Source organism: Osmerus mordax, chromosome 6 (genome assembly GCF_038355195.1).
Source record: "Osmerus mordax isolate fOsmMor3 chromosome 6, fOsmMor3.pri, whole genome shotgun sequence".
Lineage (NCBI taxonomy): Eukaryota > Metazoa > Chordata > Actinopteri > Osmeriformes > Osmeridae > Osmerus > Osmerus mordax.
This window is the reverse complement of record NC_090055.1, coordinates 7,880,030-7,897,714: the sequence shown is the minus strand read 5'-3', so window position 1 is coordinate 7,897,714 and position 17,685 is coordinate 7,880,030. Positions and strand designations below refer to the sequence as shown.

General features: G+C 45.4%; 3 protein-coding genes across 3 annotated transcripts; all 3 read right to left on the bottom strand.

Annotated features, from left to right (window-relative positions):
* Positions 1-477: 477 nt before the first annotated feature.
* Positions 478-5,595, bottom strand: sqlea (squalene epoxidase a). The gene is made up of 11 exons (XM_067238509.1): positions 5,285-5,595; positions 4,887-5,148; positions 4,469-4,646; positions 3,961-4,060; positions 3,709-3,822; positions 3,416-3,587; positions 2,931-3,026; positions 2,584-2,726; positions 2,217-2,313; positions 1,967-2,054; positions 478-1,738 (listed from the first exon to the last, which is right to left on the bottom strand). Exons 1-11 carry the CDS (start codon positions 5,555-5,557, stop codon positions 1,546-1,548), a joined length of 1,716 nt encoding a protein of 571 aa, XP_067094610.1. The 5' UTR covers positions 5,558-5,595; the 3' UTR covers positions 478-1,545.
* A 1,188-nt stretch (positions 5,596-6,783) lies between these two features.
* LOC136944621 (uncharacterized) lies at positions 6,784-10,448 on the bottom strand. The gene is made up of 14 exons (XM_067238455.1): positions 10,411-10,448; positions 10,066-10,142; positions 9,850-9,922; positions 9,635-9,747; positions 9,413-9,438; positions 9,118-9,255; positions 8,764-8,873; positions 8,574-8,669; positions 8,380-8,463; positions 8,146-8,272; positions 7,797-7,902; positions 7,492-7,674; positions 7,135-7,209; positions 6,784-7,017 (listed from the first exon to the last, which is right to left on the bottom strand). The coding sequence occupies exons 1-14, from the start codon at positions 10,436-10,438 to the stop codon at positions 6,934-6,936; spliced, it is 1,320 nt and encodes a 439-aa protein (XP_067094556.1). The 5' UTR covers positions 10,439-10,448; the 3' UTR covers positions 6,784-6,933.
* A 756-nt stretch (positions 10,449-11,204) lies between these two features.
* Positions 11,205-17,251, bottom strand: rnf144b (ring finger protein 144B). Its single transcript, XM_067238510.1, has 8 exons — positions 17,032-17,251; positions 14,972-15,370; positions 14,416-14,520; positions 14,036-14,096; positions 13,291-13,498; positions 12,722-12,866; positions 12,407-12,496; positions 11,205-12,137 (listed from the first exon to the last, which is right to left on the bottom strand). Exons 2-8 carry the CDS (start codon positions 15,281-15,283, stop codon positions 11,955-11,957), a joined length of 1,104 nt encoding a protein of 367 aa, XP_067094611.1. The 5' UTR covers positions 15,284-15,370; positions 17,032-17,251; the 3' UTR covers positions 11,205-11,954.
* Positions 17,252-17,685: the final 434 nt, after the last annotated feature.

The window sequence follows — 17,685 nt, the reverse complement described above, 5'->3', positions numbered from 1 at the left end:
TAATGCGTCGTGTACGTCTTAAATTTAAATCTTTATGGTCTTAAAATGTCAACCCTTGTGCTGCCTTCAGGTCACATGACCCAAAGGTTCATAACGAACCATCGTTGTGTTTACCCAATTTTACCCAATACAAAAACAAATACAAATAATTTTCTTTTAACCTTCGCAATGTTGGGGGTCTGAGACAGCCCAACAGTTAAAAGAAAATGCTTCACTTTGTTTTTGTATGCGGTAAAGTTGTCGCAATACGACGGTGGGTCACAATGACTGATGGGTCAGAATGACCCGAAGATAACACAAGGGTTAAAAAGGTCTTAAATTTGGGAATCAAACTTTAGAGAAAGCAAATCATTGCCATGATTGTTAGGATTCGCAATGATACTGTTTTGAAAATCTATTGGCAAGTCTGGTAGTATCGGCTTGAAAACTTTAAACAAGAAGCACAAAGAAGACTAGGATTTTACATTTGGACATTTATTCAACAGGTAAATTCAACATACGTTTACAAGTATGTGGAATGCATGTACCAGTTCCAGAACAGTGCAATCAATAGAGCCATTTAGGACTTAAAGTCTGTTTAATTCACTTAACTCCTCTCACATAGACGCCTCAAAGGCTATTTGTGTTTAAGTGAGACTGTGATGCTGTTCTCCCGAGCATTGTAGCTAAGGAGCTGATCATGTCATTACCATATCATGGACCAACTCACCAGATCAGCAATTTTTCAAAGCATGAATCAAGGAAGGTTTGTACTTTGTAGACGGTTGGCGGGAGTTTAGGGTTAGGGTCCATCGACCACAGCCTTGTCAGACACGCGCTGCTCGCCCAGGTCAAACTAATAAGAGGACGTGCCGGAAACAGATCCCTTGTTCACAAAGCTTTAAGGCAGGAAGTATGCATCTTGGCAAAAGTTCAACAGATGATAAAAAAAAAAAATCATAGTCTGTGCAGTGTTGCCCTATTTGCAGCAAAGTGAAACATTTGCATTATAGTGAAGGACAGCAGTAAGGACACGGTTCGTAAAAAGACAACAGTCGGCTGGTTTTTAGATGAATCATTACGAGATCAAAGTTTTCTTTTCCATTTAGGTTCCCAGTAAGTCATTGGTAACAGGTCGTCTGTAACCTCATCATTGTCCTAATGTCATAAATCTGTCAACACGAGATTTGTCAGCCATGACAGATAACCTATTATACCTATAATATAATAAGGGTTGCGTAGTCAACGTTTAATTAACTTGAACGCTGCACTTACATTTAAATTACACAGCAGGTACAAAAGGATGGTCCTGCACATCACATCTTAATTAGATTTTTCACAGCGAAGGACTAAGGCTTTGCCCTCGAGTACCAACGAGAGGCAAAATGTTAATAATAAACCGTTCTGAGACAGTCAAAAGGCTTCAGCAGGTCACTTCAGACGTACACAGAAAGCTGAGTAGGCGGTGGGTCGTAACTCCATTTACGACTGATGTGCTTTGAGTTCAGTGTTCTTCAGGCTGTTAGCCTGGGGCAGTCTCCACTGCTCTCCAGGAGGGGGCGCATTTCAGTCCACCAGGTACTTGACTTCAGAGTAGATGAGGGGGAACATGACGGTGCAGGCACGGTACAAGATGGCCCCGCTCTTGTATAAGGCTCTGGGTTTGGTGAACCAGGACTCAGACTTGAAGGTGAAGTAGATGGCGTACAAGGCCACGGCGAAGAAGTGGCCAATCAGGGTCAAGGGTTTGGGATTCAGCCTGGGAAATCAAATGGATTTTGGAGTTAGATGTAAATATTTGTACTCGTTACCCTTTTTGATATCTCAGTGATATTAACAAAAGAGAATGAGATGCCCCATACACAGTATTTTCCCAGCGCCTATGGGTGTATGTTTTCACAGATGGTCATCTTCCCACAGGTTCGGTGAATAGAATTATCAGTAAATAGTACGTGTTGTGGTGATGGCTAACAGCAGAGAGACTCACACAGAGAGAAGCCCAATAGGACCGTTAATGCACTCCCCTCCAAGCTTGAAGTACAGGAAGCAGGCTTTCCTGAGCTCGTGGAGAGAATCTGAAAAACAAACAAAATCCCCCCAAATGCTGTAAACATAAAACATAATAGGAAGAAACAGCCTTGGGAAGAAGTTGGAATTGCATGAAATGACCTACAATGAGGAGAATATATATATATATATATGTGATGCGTTGGCAGAGTGCATAGAAGGACACTCACTGTCAGTGGCAGCAAACAGCTCGTACAGGGCTTGGGCCAACACATTCACTACAAAGGAATGTGATGACTTGCGTTCCCAGTGAAATGTTTTCTTTGCCTGTGAAGAAGCAGATACCAAAAGCTTAATAGCACACCCTTCTGCGACTTCACAAGATACAAAAGATGCTTATGTCAGCTCTGAGTGTGCACTTAGACTTGTTCATTAACACTTCTGCTGGTACGCTTAGCCCTAGTAACAGAGCTAGTTATAAAAGCAAGCGCATGGAACATGGTGTCACATTCCATAACATCAATGCACATTCCAGCCTAACCCCAACGGGCGGGGAGGGACGATGTCATTCTTTTGAGGGCTTAGCTCTCCTATTACCTGGAGCATAGCTGTGTTGTCATAAAGATCCGGCATATTCTTGAGCAGAGTTCTCCAGATGCGGACGTCATTGAGGGCCACACTCATCCCTCCTCCTGTTAGCGGGTGTCTCATGTTGTAGGCATCTCCGAGGAGCAGCACACCTGAATAAACACCAAATCCCATGATTCCTTTCACACCTCACTGGAGTGAAACAAGTGTTGTACAACTACATGTATGTGAATAATATCTACATTGATACTGCTGATAAGAGTTATAGTAATAATAGTTGTGATGGGAATATATATTCCATAATACATTTTATTACTTCCTGGTTCAATGGTGCAGACAAATCCTCCCTGCCTCACCTTGTTTGTTGACAGGAGAAGGTGGGAGGAAGCTGGCAGGCATGGTCCTGAGGCGGTCGTTCTGCAGGGCCACCATGAAAGGCTCCTTTATGTGCTCTGATGAAAGAGAGAGAACCAATCAGGTCAGACGCACAGCAGGAGCTACCCAATCAGAAGGATGGATACATATACACATATATGAATCCCAGTGTGAATGTTTCCTGCCTCAACCCCTTAACTTTGTGTTTATTCATTCCTCACACTCTCCAGCGATCATTCTCATACTGTTAAGAAAAAAGTCCAACTCAGAACCTATCTCTAAACACGCCTGTGCGCATGAGAACATGATACCTGCTGTACTATAGGGACATTAGATGTATTATAGTACCTTCTAAACATCTCACCATCAAGAGAGTTAAGCTAGCTCAGTATATGACCTTTGAACTAGCAGTCCTGTTTGTATTGCACTGTCTGATGTGTCCTTCATCCTGTCGATTTCCTCCTACCTGGTAGCTGTGGGTAGATCTTCTCAGCCAGGTACTCCGTCAGGTTCCTGGGCATCTCCCCCCGGATGTCCACCAGGACCCTGGTCTCTGTGGAGGAGATCTGGTAGATGAGCACAGGGCTGGGGTTGGCCAGGACCAGTTCTGCATGGTTGGCCCTGTACTGGGGAGAGTCCTGAGGACAGCAAACCCAGGAGAGAAAACAGAACAACAGTTGAAATTGACAAGCGGAAAGGTTGAACCGTTGGGATGCAAAAACAAAACATGGGAGTTTTGACAAAATCTCCTTCATGTACCTTCATCAGGCATCCGACAAAGTGCGAGGAAACGTGGGCCTTCCCTGAACCCAGACTCTTGCGGAACTTGGAGAAACAACCGTCGGCCACCACGGTTAGCGGCGCATGGATCTCCTATGGAGAGACGAGTGGAAACAATCATCACGACACGGCCACGTTAAACCTCAACCGTCCTTTGAGTCGTCTTTTGTTTTTCGGTGAGGGTCTGTGCAATCCCTTAGGAACGGTGAGAGACAGGTCTGACGCGCTCACCTTGGTGTCTCCCGTTTCCTTGTCCTTGTACTGAACGCCCGTCACGCAGCCGTCCTCCTCCTCCAGCAGACTGGACACAGTGCCTTCTACCATGGTGACACTAGAGGGTGCAGAGGAGCACACGCTCAATTAGACTCCCTCTGTTGTCGCTTCGCCTGACACCACAGCCACGGAGCAGCCGCCCGTCACCACACAGACATTACACACAGTCCGGAGTTTCGATAACGTAAGTCATTTAATAAGTCACTGATAACTCCATCGATAAGTCACCCATGAACATAGGAATTGAAAGCACAATCAGGATCATCGCCTTCATTAAGCGATCAAGTTAACCTGATAACATTTCATTGTAAGATACATACATTATAAACATATTTTACAGTTTAAATGTTTTATTTAATGACCCATCCCTTGACAGGAATAGTAATCCTAGCTCAGATACTTGCTGTTTATTATGCCATTTCAAATGCACATCAGATCCCATACTGGATCATAAACCTCCACCTACTTGGGCTCGGCCTGGGCTGCCCTGCGTAGGCCCATGATGAAGCGGCCATGATGGAAGGCCCGTCCGCACTGGACGGTGTTCTCTTCTTGAGGGTACGGGATCTCCACCTCTGTGCAACTCTCTCTGTCGTGGATCACGTAGCCCTTCACAACGTGAGCGTCCAGACCCTCCACCGAATCTGAGGAGGTCAGAGAAAGAGTGTCAGTTACTCATCACCAGTTTTCATTATTCATCGAGTGCTTGGGCACAGTATCACATTGACATGGCTGTCCTGAGCTTCCTACTCCCGATCTGACTTGGGGAGGAAAAAGTATACTTCTATTTTGTCATTTAGGTCTACAGATTGTTATAACGTAGAAGGATAGACCTATTTGACATAATAATACAGTTTTTATATAATGAATAGTAAAGTATTTACCCTCAAGCCCGAGCTCCTTAAGAGCCCGGTATCCACCCGGTTGGAGGAGCTCTCCTACAATCCTGTCCGGCTCGCGCAGGTCTCTCTCTATTACGGTGACTCTGTGGCCGTCCCGAGCCAGGACAGCTGCCATGGCGGATCCGAGAACTCCTGCTCCAACGATAATCACGTCGGGCTCCTGGGCCACAGTAGTCGCACCTGCTGGGCTGGTAACCGTGGATGGGGACTCTTTGACTGTCACCCTTGCTCTATTCCTACGTCCCTGGAGATGGAAATGTATTTTATCCATAAGCTACATTTGTCTTTGAGCTATAACTATTTATTTAAAAGGTAATAGAATAATTCGTCTACATAAGTTAGAAAAGAAGGTTGTATTCAATGCTTCTTACACGACTCACCTTTTTGGAATCGGTTTCTGTGGTCCTGGCCGGCGAGGATTTAGGAAAAAACTTATTGATAAACGGAATAGTTGATACGAGTTCCAGTGCTACCTGGAAAACTTTCGGTGCATTGAATGTTTGTCCGCGGAAATACCTCACATAAGACAGTAGCATGCCGGCAATGAGGCACACAATTGCGGCAAGTAAAACCTCTTTGTGAGCAGAAGTCAATATTGCATCGCATTTTTTATAAATGTATGTGAAGCTTGCAATTCCAAGAAAGGTCCACATTTTCTCACTTTTAAAAAACCTACTCACAGTAAGAACTTAAGGCTTGCTTCAAAGTCCAACGATAATTATTTTAAAAAGAAGTGAATGCGTTTTCAGGCACAAAAAATCTAACATTCATATAAAAATTGTAGATGTTTCAGTCTTCAAAATAGGCTACATAGCCCCCTATCAGTCAATCCAGAAGGTAATTTGCGCTTTGTTTCTAAAGTCATGACAGTATTCCAGCCGTTGCGACGGTGTCAGAGGATGCTGTGTGTATTATGATAATGAGGATTATGGTAACCTTGACTCGGTGCCACTTCTCCATCCCTTTACTTCAACTGTACACTTTTCTATTTGTCTCCATCGATATAAAGGCAAATGATTGGTCTAATCCTGTCTCTAATGCCAATCCTATGCATTTACCATCCACGTAAATTTGAGGACAAGATCATACTTTAGGGAGAAGGGTGGACCATATGGACGAGGGGCGGGTTTACAGATTACGTCCCGCCCTGTCCGCATGTGAACCTTCCAATCATGTAGAGCGCGTCAGTGAGCAGAGCTCACGCTATCTTCCAGTGATTGGTCTACATATTTGTGACTTAGTCGTCCGAGAGTGCGATGCGATACAACATTTGATAGGTTCTCCGCAGGTAGGTTACCTCACGAAAGTCAGGATATCGGTTCATTCACTTACGTACGTTCATCAATGCTACTACACAATTCCTAAGGTAGCAATCCGCTTAATAACACCCATCTTTGACCAGCTCAGTTGTGTTGCATAGCAATATTTCTATCTATGTGAACTCTATAGGTTAGTCTGTGCCGAAACCAAGCGTAGCACGCTATGGCCTGGCCCATTGACGCGAAACCATTCAATACTGTCTGTCTGGCCACTGGCCAATTCTCAGCCACTGACTGTCAGACGTGGCGTAATATGATATCACTGGAAAATGGATGTCCATTGTCCATCAGCCTGGTTACCAAACCGTGGAGGTTGTTTTGTATGTTCAAAAGCAAGCACATAGGGCTCAGGTTTTCCCTAAGCACAGGTTCAGGACCAGCCATATATGGATGTTCATTGTCCATTGTTATATATGGACCAGCACCAGCCATATATAACGATCAAGGATAACCTGACGACTGCAACAAATTGACCATAAGTCAGTGTTTGTCTCGTGCAACTCCAATCAACAACTGTTATTGAAACAACACTACAAATATAATGTATTTGTTTACTTGCACATTTATTATTTGTTCATGTAGTCATTATGAGTTTACAAAAGGCTTCCATCAACATGTCTCTAGAAACAACTAAGAATATAAAAGTGATGGACTAACATTGGGAGGAAAAAAGTTTTCCCATGTATAACCAGTAGCTATACTAGATGTATTTACAGGTAGTGATTGAAGATGGTTTCATATTTCTCCTGTTTCCCTGACGTGACGTTAGGCTCTCCATTCTTCTTGACAAAGTCCTGAGAATACAAGATAAACATCCGTTTTCCCAGCCAACTACACTGTGTAATAATAATGTTTTCAATATGCTTTTATCCAATGTGTTTGGCATTTTACTTCCTAAAACAACGTCTGACCTCCAAATCCTCCAATGAGGCGCTGCCGTCCTCCACCTTCTGACCAATCCCATGACTGAAGCTCATGTAGCGTTCCTGTCCATAAACAGATTTTTCATCCATATGTGCCCTTATTGATGAATCGACCAATAAAACCCTTCAGCTGGTTAGCCGAACACCACTGACAGCTGTCAACACATTCTACATTTTACCAGTGAACTTGAATTACAATTGCATTCGTAAGAGGTGGGCAAGATATGAGCTTCTGCATAGCATTTCCACGAACACTACAACCATATTTGGGCTTTTCAAGTCACAGCCAGGGCTTCTCTTTGACTTACATACATCCAGGTAGGAAGGGTAGAGGTTCGTGACTACCTTGACCATGTTGGTGACCACTCCTTCCTCTATGATGCGGACAGCGTTCCTCAGGCCGCGGGCGAAGGCGTCCATCGCACCAACGTGGGAGATAAACAGGTCGTCCAGGTCTGTAGATTCCCGACGCACCTTGGCATCAAAGTTCAGTCCTCCAGGCTGCAATCCACCCTGCTCTATAACCGTCTGAAGATGAGGGGCCAAACTATTATTAAGACCTGGCTAGCTAGTTATTTAGTTAAGGCATATTATTGTGTGTCTAACTGTTGTGTTCCAATAAAAATGTATTGTATTGGGTTCTGTCTCACCTTCATGACCATGGTGGTGTTTCTGATGTCCATGGGGAACTGGTCTGTGTCCCAGCCCAGGTCAGGAGAACCCGTGTTAGAGTCAACAGAACCCAGCATACCAAACCTGCCCACCAGGGAAACATTCTTTGGTGGAACAGTTTATGGGTGCATTTGATTAAGCAGTTATTGCATTCCAGCTTAGGGTTTAAGAGGACATTGGTGTCATTGTTTCGACAAAGTTAAATACAATTTTACATTAAAGGCATTGTTTTTCTACACAATGAAAATGTATCTGAAAGCGTCAATTTTCCCCACTGGACAGGCCCTTTGTGTGATGGCAGTAGACATGAGAGACTTAATAGCTTACACGGAGGCCATCACAACATCGTGTTCATAGGAGTGGCCAGCAAGAGTGGTGTGGTTGGGCTCGATGTTTAGCTTGAAGTGGCAGTCCAAACCAAAGTGCTTCAGGAAGCCAATGACACTCATGGCATCTGGAAAACAAGTTGCAGAACCCCCAAAAAATTATGTCATAGAAATGAATAACTAGTGTTAGATCAACTTTCATGTGAAAAAGCAAGTGCTCTACTGAGCATCTTACCATAGTCATACTGATGTTTGCAGGGCTCTTTGGGTTTGGGCTCAATCAGAAACTGACACTTCAAGCCAATCTTTTCTTTGTACTCTGAAGACACAGTCAGGTTCTTAATCATATGCAGCTACCAGAAAACAAACACTTAAAAAGTCAAATGTATTGAGCAGTGGTATTCTATTGAGCATAGCGCTGGTACTCACTGACAGCCATTTTGAAGAAATTGGCCATGTGTTTGAGTTCAGCTGCCACATCAGTGTTGTGTATGGACAGAAAGCCCTCCCGACCTCCCCAGAACACTGCACGATTAAAACACCAGAGACACTGTCGGTTGGGATTGGCTTAAAACACAGGTTTGAATCAATAAATCCCCTCTTTCTATTGTTAATGTACCAAAGTTATCTGCCCCCAGCTTCTTAGCTACATCCAGTCCTTTCTTCACCTGGGCCCCGGCGTAGGCTAGCACATGACTGTCAGGGTTGGTGGCTGCACCATTCATGTACCTACAAGTCGCAAACATCCAATTCAAAAGTTGGTCAGATGAAGAATCAATACTATCAGAATGAAGTGGGTTTATCGTTATGAAGATAAAGTGCATCATTCACTCCAAAAATATTCTCTAGTTTTACCCTTGTCACAAGGGTGATAGGCGCATCTCAATCACATTGCGGTTGTTTTTTGAGTGAACTGTGCCTTTAAGCCCATATAGCTAGGGCCTGTCTGTGTTCTTATGAGAGGGAACCAGACCTTGGGTGGGCAAACAGGTTACAAGTGACCCAGAGGACCTTGACCCCGGTCCTGTTCTGAAGCTGCAAGGCTAGGTCCGTCATCTCATCCAGGTTTCTGTTGGACTCCTCCAGGCTGCTGCCCTCTGGAGCCATGTCCCTGGACACGGGTGCATTTGATTTGACTTCCCTTGTTTTCTGTTACTTTTGCCTTCATTGCAAAACAATGGCTCAAACTCAACATTAACTCACAACAAACAACATGAGAAAATAATGAATTTCTGAATGCATAGTAGTTACAGTATACATTACAATACCTGTCATGAAACGTGTAGTACTTGACCTGTAGAAAAGACAAACATACACACAATTCTATATTAACATTAACAATAGAGTAAAAACCACAAACTGTTGACAGCATGTGATACCATCCTGTTGCATGCAATGATCCAGTAGTTTCATGCATTGAGAGGGATCAGTGGCAGGATGAGAGATCCAGGAGGAAGAGATGCTGTGGGGCTCAGTGGAGTTGAACTCACACCCAATTTGGTGAAGAACTCAAAAGCAGCATGGAGCCTCTTCCTGGCTGCCTCCATGGGGGTTCCCTCATTCCAGGATCTCTGGAGGGTGGGGAACCCAAACGGGTCAGCACCTTGCAGGTGGAAGGTACAACATGAGTATTATGTAAACAGATACATGCCTTGTGTTTGTGTGTATGAAACATTATGTGCGTGAGCGTGGGGTCCATCATTACCAGTTCCACAGAAGGAATGCCAGTAACAGACAGAGAATCTCAGCCAGTCCTCCATCTTCCTTCCCAGCAGCACCTGCACCAAGGGAACAGAAACACAGGAAGTCAGGACGTAATGACCACTGATTAAAGGAAGTCAACCTACACAAGTAATCATACAGATTTATGTCTGTTGTTAGCCATTAGTGCCATTCACATGCCAATTCTCTCACAGCCTACCTCTTCTGCACTGTAGTGCTTGAAGCACAACACGTCTCGTGGCCCTGCTTTCGGAACATATGGAATCTTCGGAATACCTGGGTGGAAAAGCCACCGTTATATTAAATAATCACGACGACACTACGGCTCTAGTATTGTCATGCAAAACAGTAATCGCCATTTTGCCCATCTGACTTCAATAAACCTACATTTTATTACACTTTAGCAGGCGAGAAGTTTTACTTCCAGCCAGGCAAATTGCCTGAATGTGTTTGCAGCTGAAGTGGGTGTTGCTGCTTTTTAGAACACGAAATCCAAACCAATGTGTTGATGAAAGAGAATGGATTGCTTATATCCGATAATTACCAGCAAAGAATTCAATCTCGGTTGCCATCTGAAACTTCTCAGTCAGACTCAGAATCCTCAAACCTCTGTTTATGGAAAGGAACGCTACACGAGCTTCATCGGATTTGTCGAACGGTAGAGGGCGACAGCGCATCATTGGAAGATATGGAGGTCGACGTTGTTTTAAGTAAAGTAGCGTTTTAAGTAAATGTAGACCTAACCTTGCGGTAGGTCTACATCCTAAACATTGTTGTTAATTACTGTCACTTTGGATCAAAGTGTTGTCTAAATGAATACTTTATTATATTATTGTAGCCTACTGTACAGTGTAATTGGTTGGTTGTGTATCCGAGTTAGAGTGATTCCGGTCTTTTAGTGAGAAAAGTCGAAATACTATTGTAGCTCATTCTTCTAAATCGTTTATTTCTCAACAATATCAGCAGAATCTAAATGTTATGTTTTTTAGTTGATCTCGGTACATGGGTGGAGAGGACTTCTCTGAGTCCCTGATAAGGTACCATGAAGTCCTCCATAAGATCCAGAAGTGGTAGGCTACAAGACGTTATTTTATCGTTTCATGGACATCGTAATTGTGAACATTTCCTCCTCCACAAAGACACTGCAAAAAAGGTAAAGGAGTGGTACCTATGCTATGCACCAGAGGGCGTTCAGAGACCCTCGCCGAGGAACAGCCAGACCCTGTAACAGGCCAGGACCACGTCACAGGCCAGCTTGCTGTGTGTCACCTTTATACGAACTGCTTCCCCACCATAGCACTTGTTTTGGTCTTCAAACCACACTTGGAGCAGCGGACACATGTTCAACATCGGATGTTTATTTCAATTACAATGGAGCTTTTACAAAATATCTGATGCACAAACATCAACCAAAGAGTAGAAACAGCACGGGACACCATACACACACCCATAAATATACATTGACATACATCAGAGTAGCACACGTGACCCATCCGTACTGTCTGGACACTCCAGGTGGAGACAACAAACATTCACAGCAGAAAACCCTCTCCATGTGCACAGTTGAAGCCCTATATGATGTCCCTCAGTACCCTACAGAGTGCACCACAACACCCATCCCTTTGCACATTACGAAATTATAGTTTGCATTGGTTAATAGGATTCTCCTACTGTGTTACAGTTGTTTATTTAATAAACAACATCTAGGTTTGCATAATAGAATGGAAGGCAAAACAAATACCACCAAATACCAGGCACTGTAGTATGAGGCACTTGTGCACCTAACAAGACTGGTTTGGCATCATGAGGCTTGGCACATGAAAACAGCACTGTGCTCTGCAGTACTGTACAAGAGTGTATGAATGTGAGGTGAGGATATGAACGTGGGATTGTACTGTGTGTGTGTGTGTGTATTCCTACCTCCCTGGTAGTGTGTGTTTACATACCCATTTTCCCATCTATTTGAGTGTGTGTATGCCTATCACTCTGTGTGTGTGTGTGTGTGTGTGTGTGTGTGTGTGTGTGTGTGTGTGTGTGTGTGTGTGTGTGTGTGTGTGTGTGAGAGAGAGAGAGAGAAGGAGAGCTCTGTTATGCGTTGGGGTCCATCTGACGAGGCTCTGTCTGGCTGGGCTCCTTCCTCTTCTTCCTCTTCCTCATCTTGGAGCCGGCACAGGGCTTACACACGCAGCACAGGATGCAGGGGGAAGCCAGCAGCAGGAGGGGGGAGGTCACCAGCACCACCACACTCACCCCAACCAGGATCCCCACCACCTCAGCAACACAGGACACGCACACGGGTGTCAACACACTACAGAAACCACATGCGATACAACCACACTGCAGTACGACGAAACCACGCACAATTGAATCCCATATTTCTTACAGGTCTGTGTATGAGCCCGTATACATCATGTGATGTAAATGATGTATAACATTGTAGATGCAGATTCATAACACTCTGGATAAACAAACCAAAGTGAAGAAAGGGGCAGGGGGGGAAAGTGTCACCCTAAATGGTGTCGTAGTGAAACCGCAGTCACCTGTGTCCGGTTCCACATGACCGAGGCTCTTGAGTGTCCCAGCTTATTTCTGCAGGGGCCCTTGTCATAGTGTCTCAAGAATATGTCCCCCTGCAAACAGGCACAAAGGTGTGTAGTATGTAGTATACAGTCTACAGTATATTACTCATATGGAGAGTAGAGTATTTTTAACACTAGAGTATGTACTATGTTGTGCAAGTTGGAGGGATGATCATGGGGAAGACACAACCATACTCTGACTCACAAGTGGGAGCGATGATTAAGTAGAGTATGTAAAGTATAAACAAATCCAGGGGAGGAGAGAACTAGACTTACATCTAGGCTCTGGAGACAATACCAACAGAAGGTGTGTTTGCAGCTTTTACACAGCATCTGGGCACAGCCCTGGTTCCTCTCTATGTAGACCCCGCACATCGGACACTGCTTGATGGGGGGGTCTGCCTCGCTGCAAGACTGGGCCCTGGAGACGGGAGGGGCAGGGGGGAAGAGGAGGCGAGGGGAGAAAGGGCAAGAGGTTGAATCTTGGAGCACTGATGTTGAAAGGCCAAACCTGTTTTTAGCAGTGTGCTCGGTTTATGCACGTAAGGCTGTACCAGAATAGCCCATTTATTTGTGGAGGAGACACTATGAAGGCTGATTGAGGGAGCAGCTCAGCGCAAATGTGTGTTTAAAAGGGTGAGGTGCTACACAGTAACACAACAAAGATTACGGTTGTAAAACAGCCTAATAAAGTTGTATGGTATCGACTGATTAGGGGGGGGTCACATGACAGGAATATAAATGAGTCAGGTGCAGGGTGTGCTGGAGGGCTTTCGTTGATGCGTCACGTCCCCGAGTATGGTGACGAGACCAGACTCCAGTAGGACGCTTCCATATCGACTGACCTTCCGCCAGAGGAGGGGGACGTCATGGGCGGCTGCTCCGGGCAGGAGTGCCCGCTGTGCCAGGCTCCTCGGCACCCGGAGCAGAAGACGGCGTGGCAGGCCTGGCAGGGCACCGACGTGGGCCTGCCCTCCGTAGAGGGCCCCACAGAGCACACAGCCTGGCACTCCAGCACCGGGCACCACACCTTACTGGGGTCCAGCTGCACCCCTGGAAGGGGAGGGGGGGGGGGGGGGGGCAGTAGAGCACATGCTGTTTGGCTGTATATGTGCAACCAACTGAATACATACAAATATGAACCCCTATATACTGAAAACCCCGAGATATACAGTGTATACCCTAAACATTGACTGAAGTAGAATTGACGAATTAGTGGTGGTTAAGAAGTGAGTATGCTGCGAGTGAATGAAAAATAGAAGTGTGCCTCCACAAAACTACAGCGACAGAGTTTGACAAGATGAACTGTCCATCAGGTTTGGTTATCAACATGTCACAAACCTAACCATTCAACTGCTCCTAATGGAGATTCTTAAGACTTCCCTCCAGTGAAACGGCCGGGTTCAAGGCTAGAGTTACAACAGCAGCCTGGCTGCAGCAGGAACAGAAGGAGTAGGGGCAACAAACTCCACAATATGCCAGGCATGTAAAGTGTCTCCCTTATGGGTATGTTCAACGTATCCCCACCAGATGGTACGGGACCTGAAATAGCTGGCCAGACACCAGTATGCTAATTCAACAGGGCTGTACCTCGCTCAAACCTCAGCCGCTGGTACAGCTCCACTTGTTCTGTAGAGACGAAACAAGCGATCTGCAACCACAGACAAAACGTGCATTCGATAGTTTTAGATTTCATAGTTTTTTATTTGTGTTAGCAAGAAGTTACACTGGGATGCCGGTATTTTTTTTCAAGTGAACTCTTCCTGGTTGTGTCATTCAGAGCAGCATTTTTTATTCTGCTGTTGGGGTTTGCCCAAGTTAACAAAGTGGGGTTTGCCCTGCGCAACATGGATGCCATGCGCAAATGTTGATAACATTTCAAATGGAAAGGCATATACTGCTGATGGGGTCTATTGTTAGGGACTAGGAGGTGCTGAGACTGTACCCTCTGGTCAGCTCCTATGACGTACCTCAGAGTCCAGCAGTGCTCCAATCTTCTGACAGGCCATGTCAGGACAGGTGATGGGAGCACCCCCGCCATCCCGGATGGCCAGCCGGACATACTGCTGCAGACACTGGGGCAAGGAGACGGACAGCACGGTGAGCAATGCTGTCTTGATTGGAGAACAATGTGCGATTCATCACCAGCCATTAACATAGGAAACCATATTATGGGGTGGAATGGTGGGGAGGTGGTTGGGGATGAGGAGGACGAGGGGAGGAGGACGGTGTGGAGAAAAACAATGTGGGGGAGGAGGTGGGGGGGAGAACCAGCAAGATCAGGTTTAGTCTCTCTGGAGCCAAACTGGCAACAGTGCTGTTTTGTTTACACTACGGCTATGGCTCTGGATGACCTTGCGCCAGGCTATCTGCTAGCTAACAGCTCAGACGAGGAGGATGACAGACGGACAGAGATTAACACCTGGCAGTGCCAGCTTTAGAAAAACACTGTCAGTCTCTGCATCTCAGGCTAATATAGACATGAAGCAGGATGCAGAAGAAGAGGATGACTCGTAGCCTACCTACCAGAGTACAGAAGACACAGTCGCAGGTGTGCAGTTTACTGGTCGCCACCGAGGGTTTCTCACTAAGGCACAGCTTGCAGTAGACGACTGAGTTGGGGGCTGAGGCTGGGGAGAGGGTTGTGGCACGTGTTGGAGTTGAGGCGGGGGAAAAGGCTGGGGAAAGCCCTAGCGTGAGGGCAATAATTGGGGCTGGGGAGACAGCTGGGGGAAGGGTGGGAGATGAGGCTGGGGAGAGGTCTGGGGCTGTTGCTGAGGATAGGGCTGGGGCTGGATCTGAGGCTGAGGCTGGAGTCTTGGTAGTACTGTTAGCCATGGCAGAGTCTTAGTGTCAGTCAGCTAGCTAGCTGTTATTAGCCCTTGTGTCTGCGTGAAGGGTGAAATGATGTCCTCCATGTTCTTGCTAGAAGGAAAACACACACACAGCAACCTTATCACATCACACACTGAACTGCTGTGAGGATTTAGGATTATACACTGCCTAGCGCGTTATCACTTCCTGTTATTGGAGATAGTGTCCCTTTATTCTACCTTGGCTGAGTTAACAACATTAATATTGTGTGTGGGTGTGTTGGCTTAATCTTTGTCTAGATCCGTGACGTAGGATTGCAACACATTTGTCACACTGTAGATAAAAAGCATTAACTTGACAGTGCTTTCCCAAAAAAACAACATGCAAACGTCACTTTAACTCTATCACTAATTTCCAAAACACACTGAAATGGCCATCTGAGATATGAATGGTTCTGGTCCACATCACTTCTTTTGTCTGACAAAACTCCAGATCGATCTGCAACAAGATCATTAAACATGGTGGAAGACAAAGGTGGAATATATTAAACCTGCTGTATGTTAGAGAGGACAGAACCACAGTCAGATTATCTGATCTCCAATTGCGAGGGGCACAAGGAATTACACCATAATCTAGGATTAGCATGGATTATATAACAAATATGGTGGGTGCTAGCAGTCCAGGGTCGTGAAAAATAGCAAAACCCATTTGGCAGGATTGCTGGCCAAAAAGCTGTCGATCACCCTTTCTCCCCACACGGCACGACTGGTGAAACAGACTCATACCAGCCAGATCAATAGAGCTGGCATCACCGTCCCACATTCCCTGGGCACCTCTGCCCGCTATTGATCAGTGGCCCACGTGCGAAACACTGATACTCACACTTGAACGGGCACGTTTCTTTCTGCACTGTCACGGTGGAGAGCAGGGCTGCAGTGCGTGGAGCTCAGAGGAGGATACGTCTCACAACTGACTGCCAGTAGTTCCCTGCCACCACTAAACAGGCCACTTTCAAACAGACTGCCAGTCCTCAGGAAAGTGTCTCTGTATTCATTTCCATGTAATCCTAAACATGGAAATGAACACAAAGACAACCCTAGAGTCAAGGAGGGGAATTTTTTGCTATCTTACTGGAATGTCCTGGATTTACGCAATTGGTTTTGCTTTGATTATTGCAAAATATTCATGTTTATAAATCCTCAAAAGTAAATAGTGTGGAACAAGTGATGAATGAAACATTTCAAACGACTATCATTAACTGTGATTTATTTATTTTTGTACTTTTTTGTACAGTTATAAATGAGCCTGTGTAGATACTGAGTACTGAGACTGCCGCTCCGGAGGGGCCGTGCTGCATGGATCAAGGTCTACATGGCATTCCAGCTAGTCAGGGATCAAAGCCTCATTGTGCCCTACACAAGCAGAAACTGAAAAACAAATCAGTTGTGAATCGATGCCTTACGTGGTGACAGTGAGAAAGAGAAAGAGAGAGCGATACGAATTTGTCACAAATTAAGTGATTACTGCGCAGGTAGGAATATGCTTAAACACAAAATCTGAGATGCTTTAGTTAGCATCTTGGTAAGTAAATTATTGACATAACTGGCACTCCTGCATTGCCAAGGTTGTACTGGAATAGGTCAACACGAATTTAGCATTTGTTTACATACAAAAACAGCATAGGCCCACACGGTTTACCAACAATAGAATATTTATTTTGATGCCATCTGCCAGAAAATTTGGAATCTGACAGAGAAGGAGAAATAGCTTACCTTCCCAGTCGACCACTGCGTATGCAAGCCTCGGATCCCCCATCCGCAGTGCTTCTGCTATGACACAGACACATCTGTTGACACAGTCACCTACGAAAAACCTACACCTGCCGTGACTACCATTAGTGCCGCCTACTAGCACGACCCCGGGTGTAACAGAAACTCGCGGAGTGCCAAGCCCATAACCTGTGTTTCGAGTTAGGCGGATATGTGTGTGTGTGTGTGTGTGTGTGAGAGAGAGAGAGAGAGAGAGAGAGAGAGAGAGAGAGAGAGAGAGAGAGAGAGAGAGAGAGAGAGAGAGAGAGAGAGAGAGAGAGAGAGAGAGAGAGAGAGAGAGAGAGAGAGAGAGAGAGAGTCAGCCAGCCCCAGCCTGCTATCCAGCTGCTTCGGCGGATCAGGAAGTGAGCATGTTTATGGAGGGTTCCCTCCATGCTGCCCCCCGTGGTGGGTGGCAACTAAGGTCAAACCTGCGATCTTCTCTGTATCAACATCAGTTGGCAGCCCTGCTGTTTACTGCTGTTTCAATTATTTAGGCATACTGTATGTTGCCTGTCATCCAATGCACAAGACAAAGTGAAACTAAAAACACCACAAACATTTCGAACTGAAATGCAAGGGAATCCACCTAGGAAAATTCCCTAACTAGTTGTTTAG

What these genes read in the sequence shown, in the direction of transcription:
- sqlea (XM_067238509.1), bottom strand. Translation starts at nt 5,557, where the DNA reads ATGTGGACCTTTCTTGGAATTGCAAGCTTCACATACATTTATAAAAAA. An exon ending in GATCTACCCACAGCTACCAG is followed by an intron (nt 3,027 to 3,415) that starts GTAGGAGGAAAT and finishes CTCTTTCATCAG; the next exon opens with AGCACATAAAGGAGCCTTTC. An exon ending in GCTGTTTGCTGCCACTGACA is followed by an intron (nt 2,055 to 2,216) that starts GTGAGTGTCCTT and finishes TTTGTTTTTCAG; the next exon opens with ATTCTCTCCACGAGCTCAGG.
- LOC136944621 (XM_067238455.1), bottom strand. Translation starts at nt 10,438, where the DNA reads ATGGCAACCGAGATTGAATTCTTTGCTG. An exon ending in AGTTCTTCACCAAATTGGGT is followed by an intron (nt 9,439 to 9,634) that starts GTGAGTTCAACT and finishes TCTTTTCTACAG; the next exon opens with GTCAAGTACTACACGTTTCA. An exon ending in CCTCATTGGAGGATTTGGAG is followed by an intron (nt 7,018 to 7,134) that starts GTCAGACGTTGT and finishes TTGTATTCTCAG; the next exon opens with GACTTTGTCAAGAAGAATGG.
- rnf144b (XM_067238510.1), bottom strand. Translation starts at nt 15,283, where the DNA reads ATGGCTAACAGTACTACCAAGACTCCAGCCTCAGCCTCAGATCCAGCC. An exon ending in ACTGTGTCTTCTGTACTCTG is followed by an intron (nt 14,521 to 14,971) that starts GTAGGTAGGCTA and finishes TCCTTGCCCCAG; the next exon opens with TGTCTGCAGCAGTATGTCCG. An exon ending in ATTGTCTCCAGAGCCTAGAT is followed by an intron (nt 12,497 to 12,721) that starts GTAAGTCTAGTT and finishes GCCTGTTTGCAG; the next exon opens with GGGGACATATTCTTGAGACA.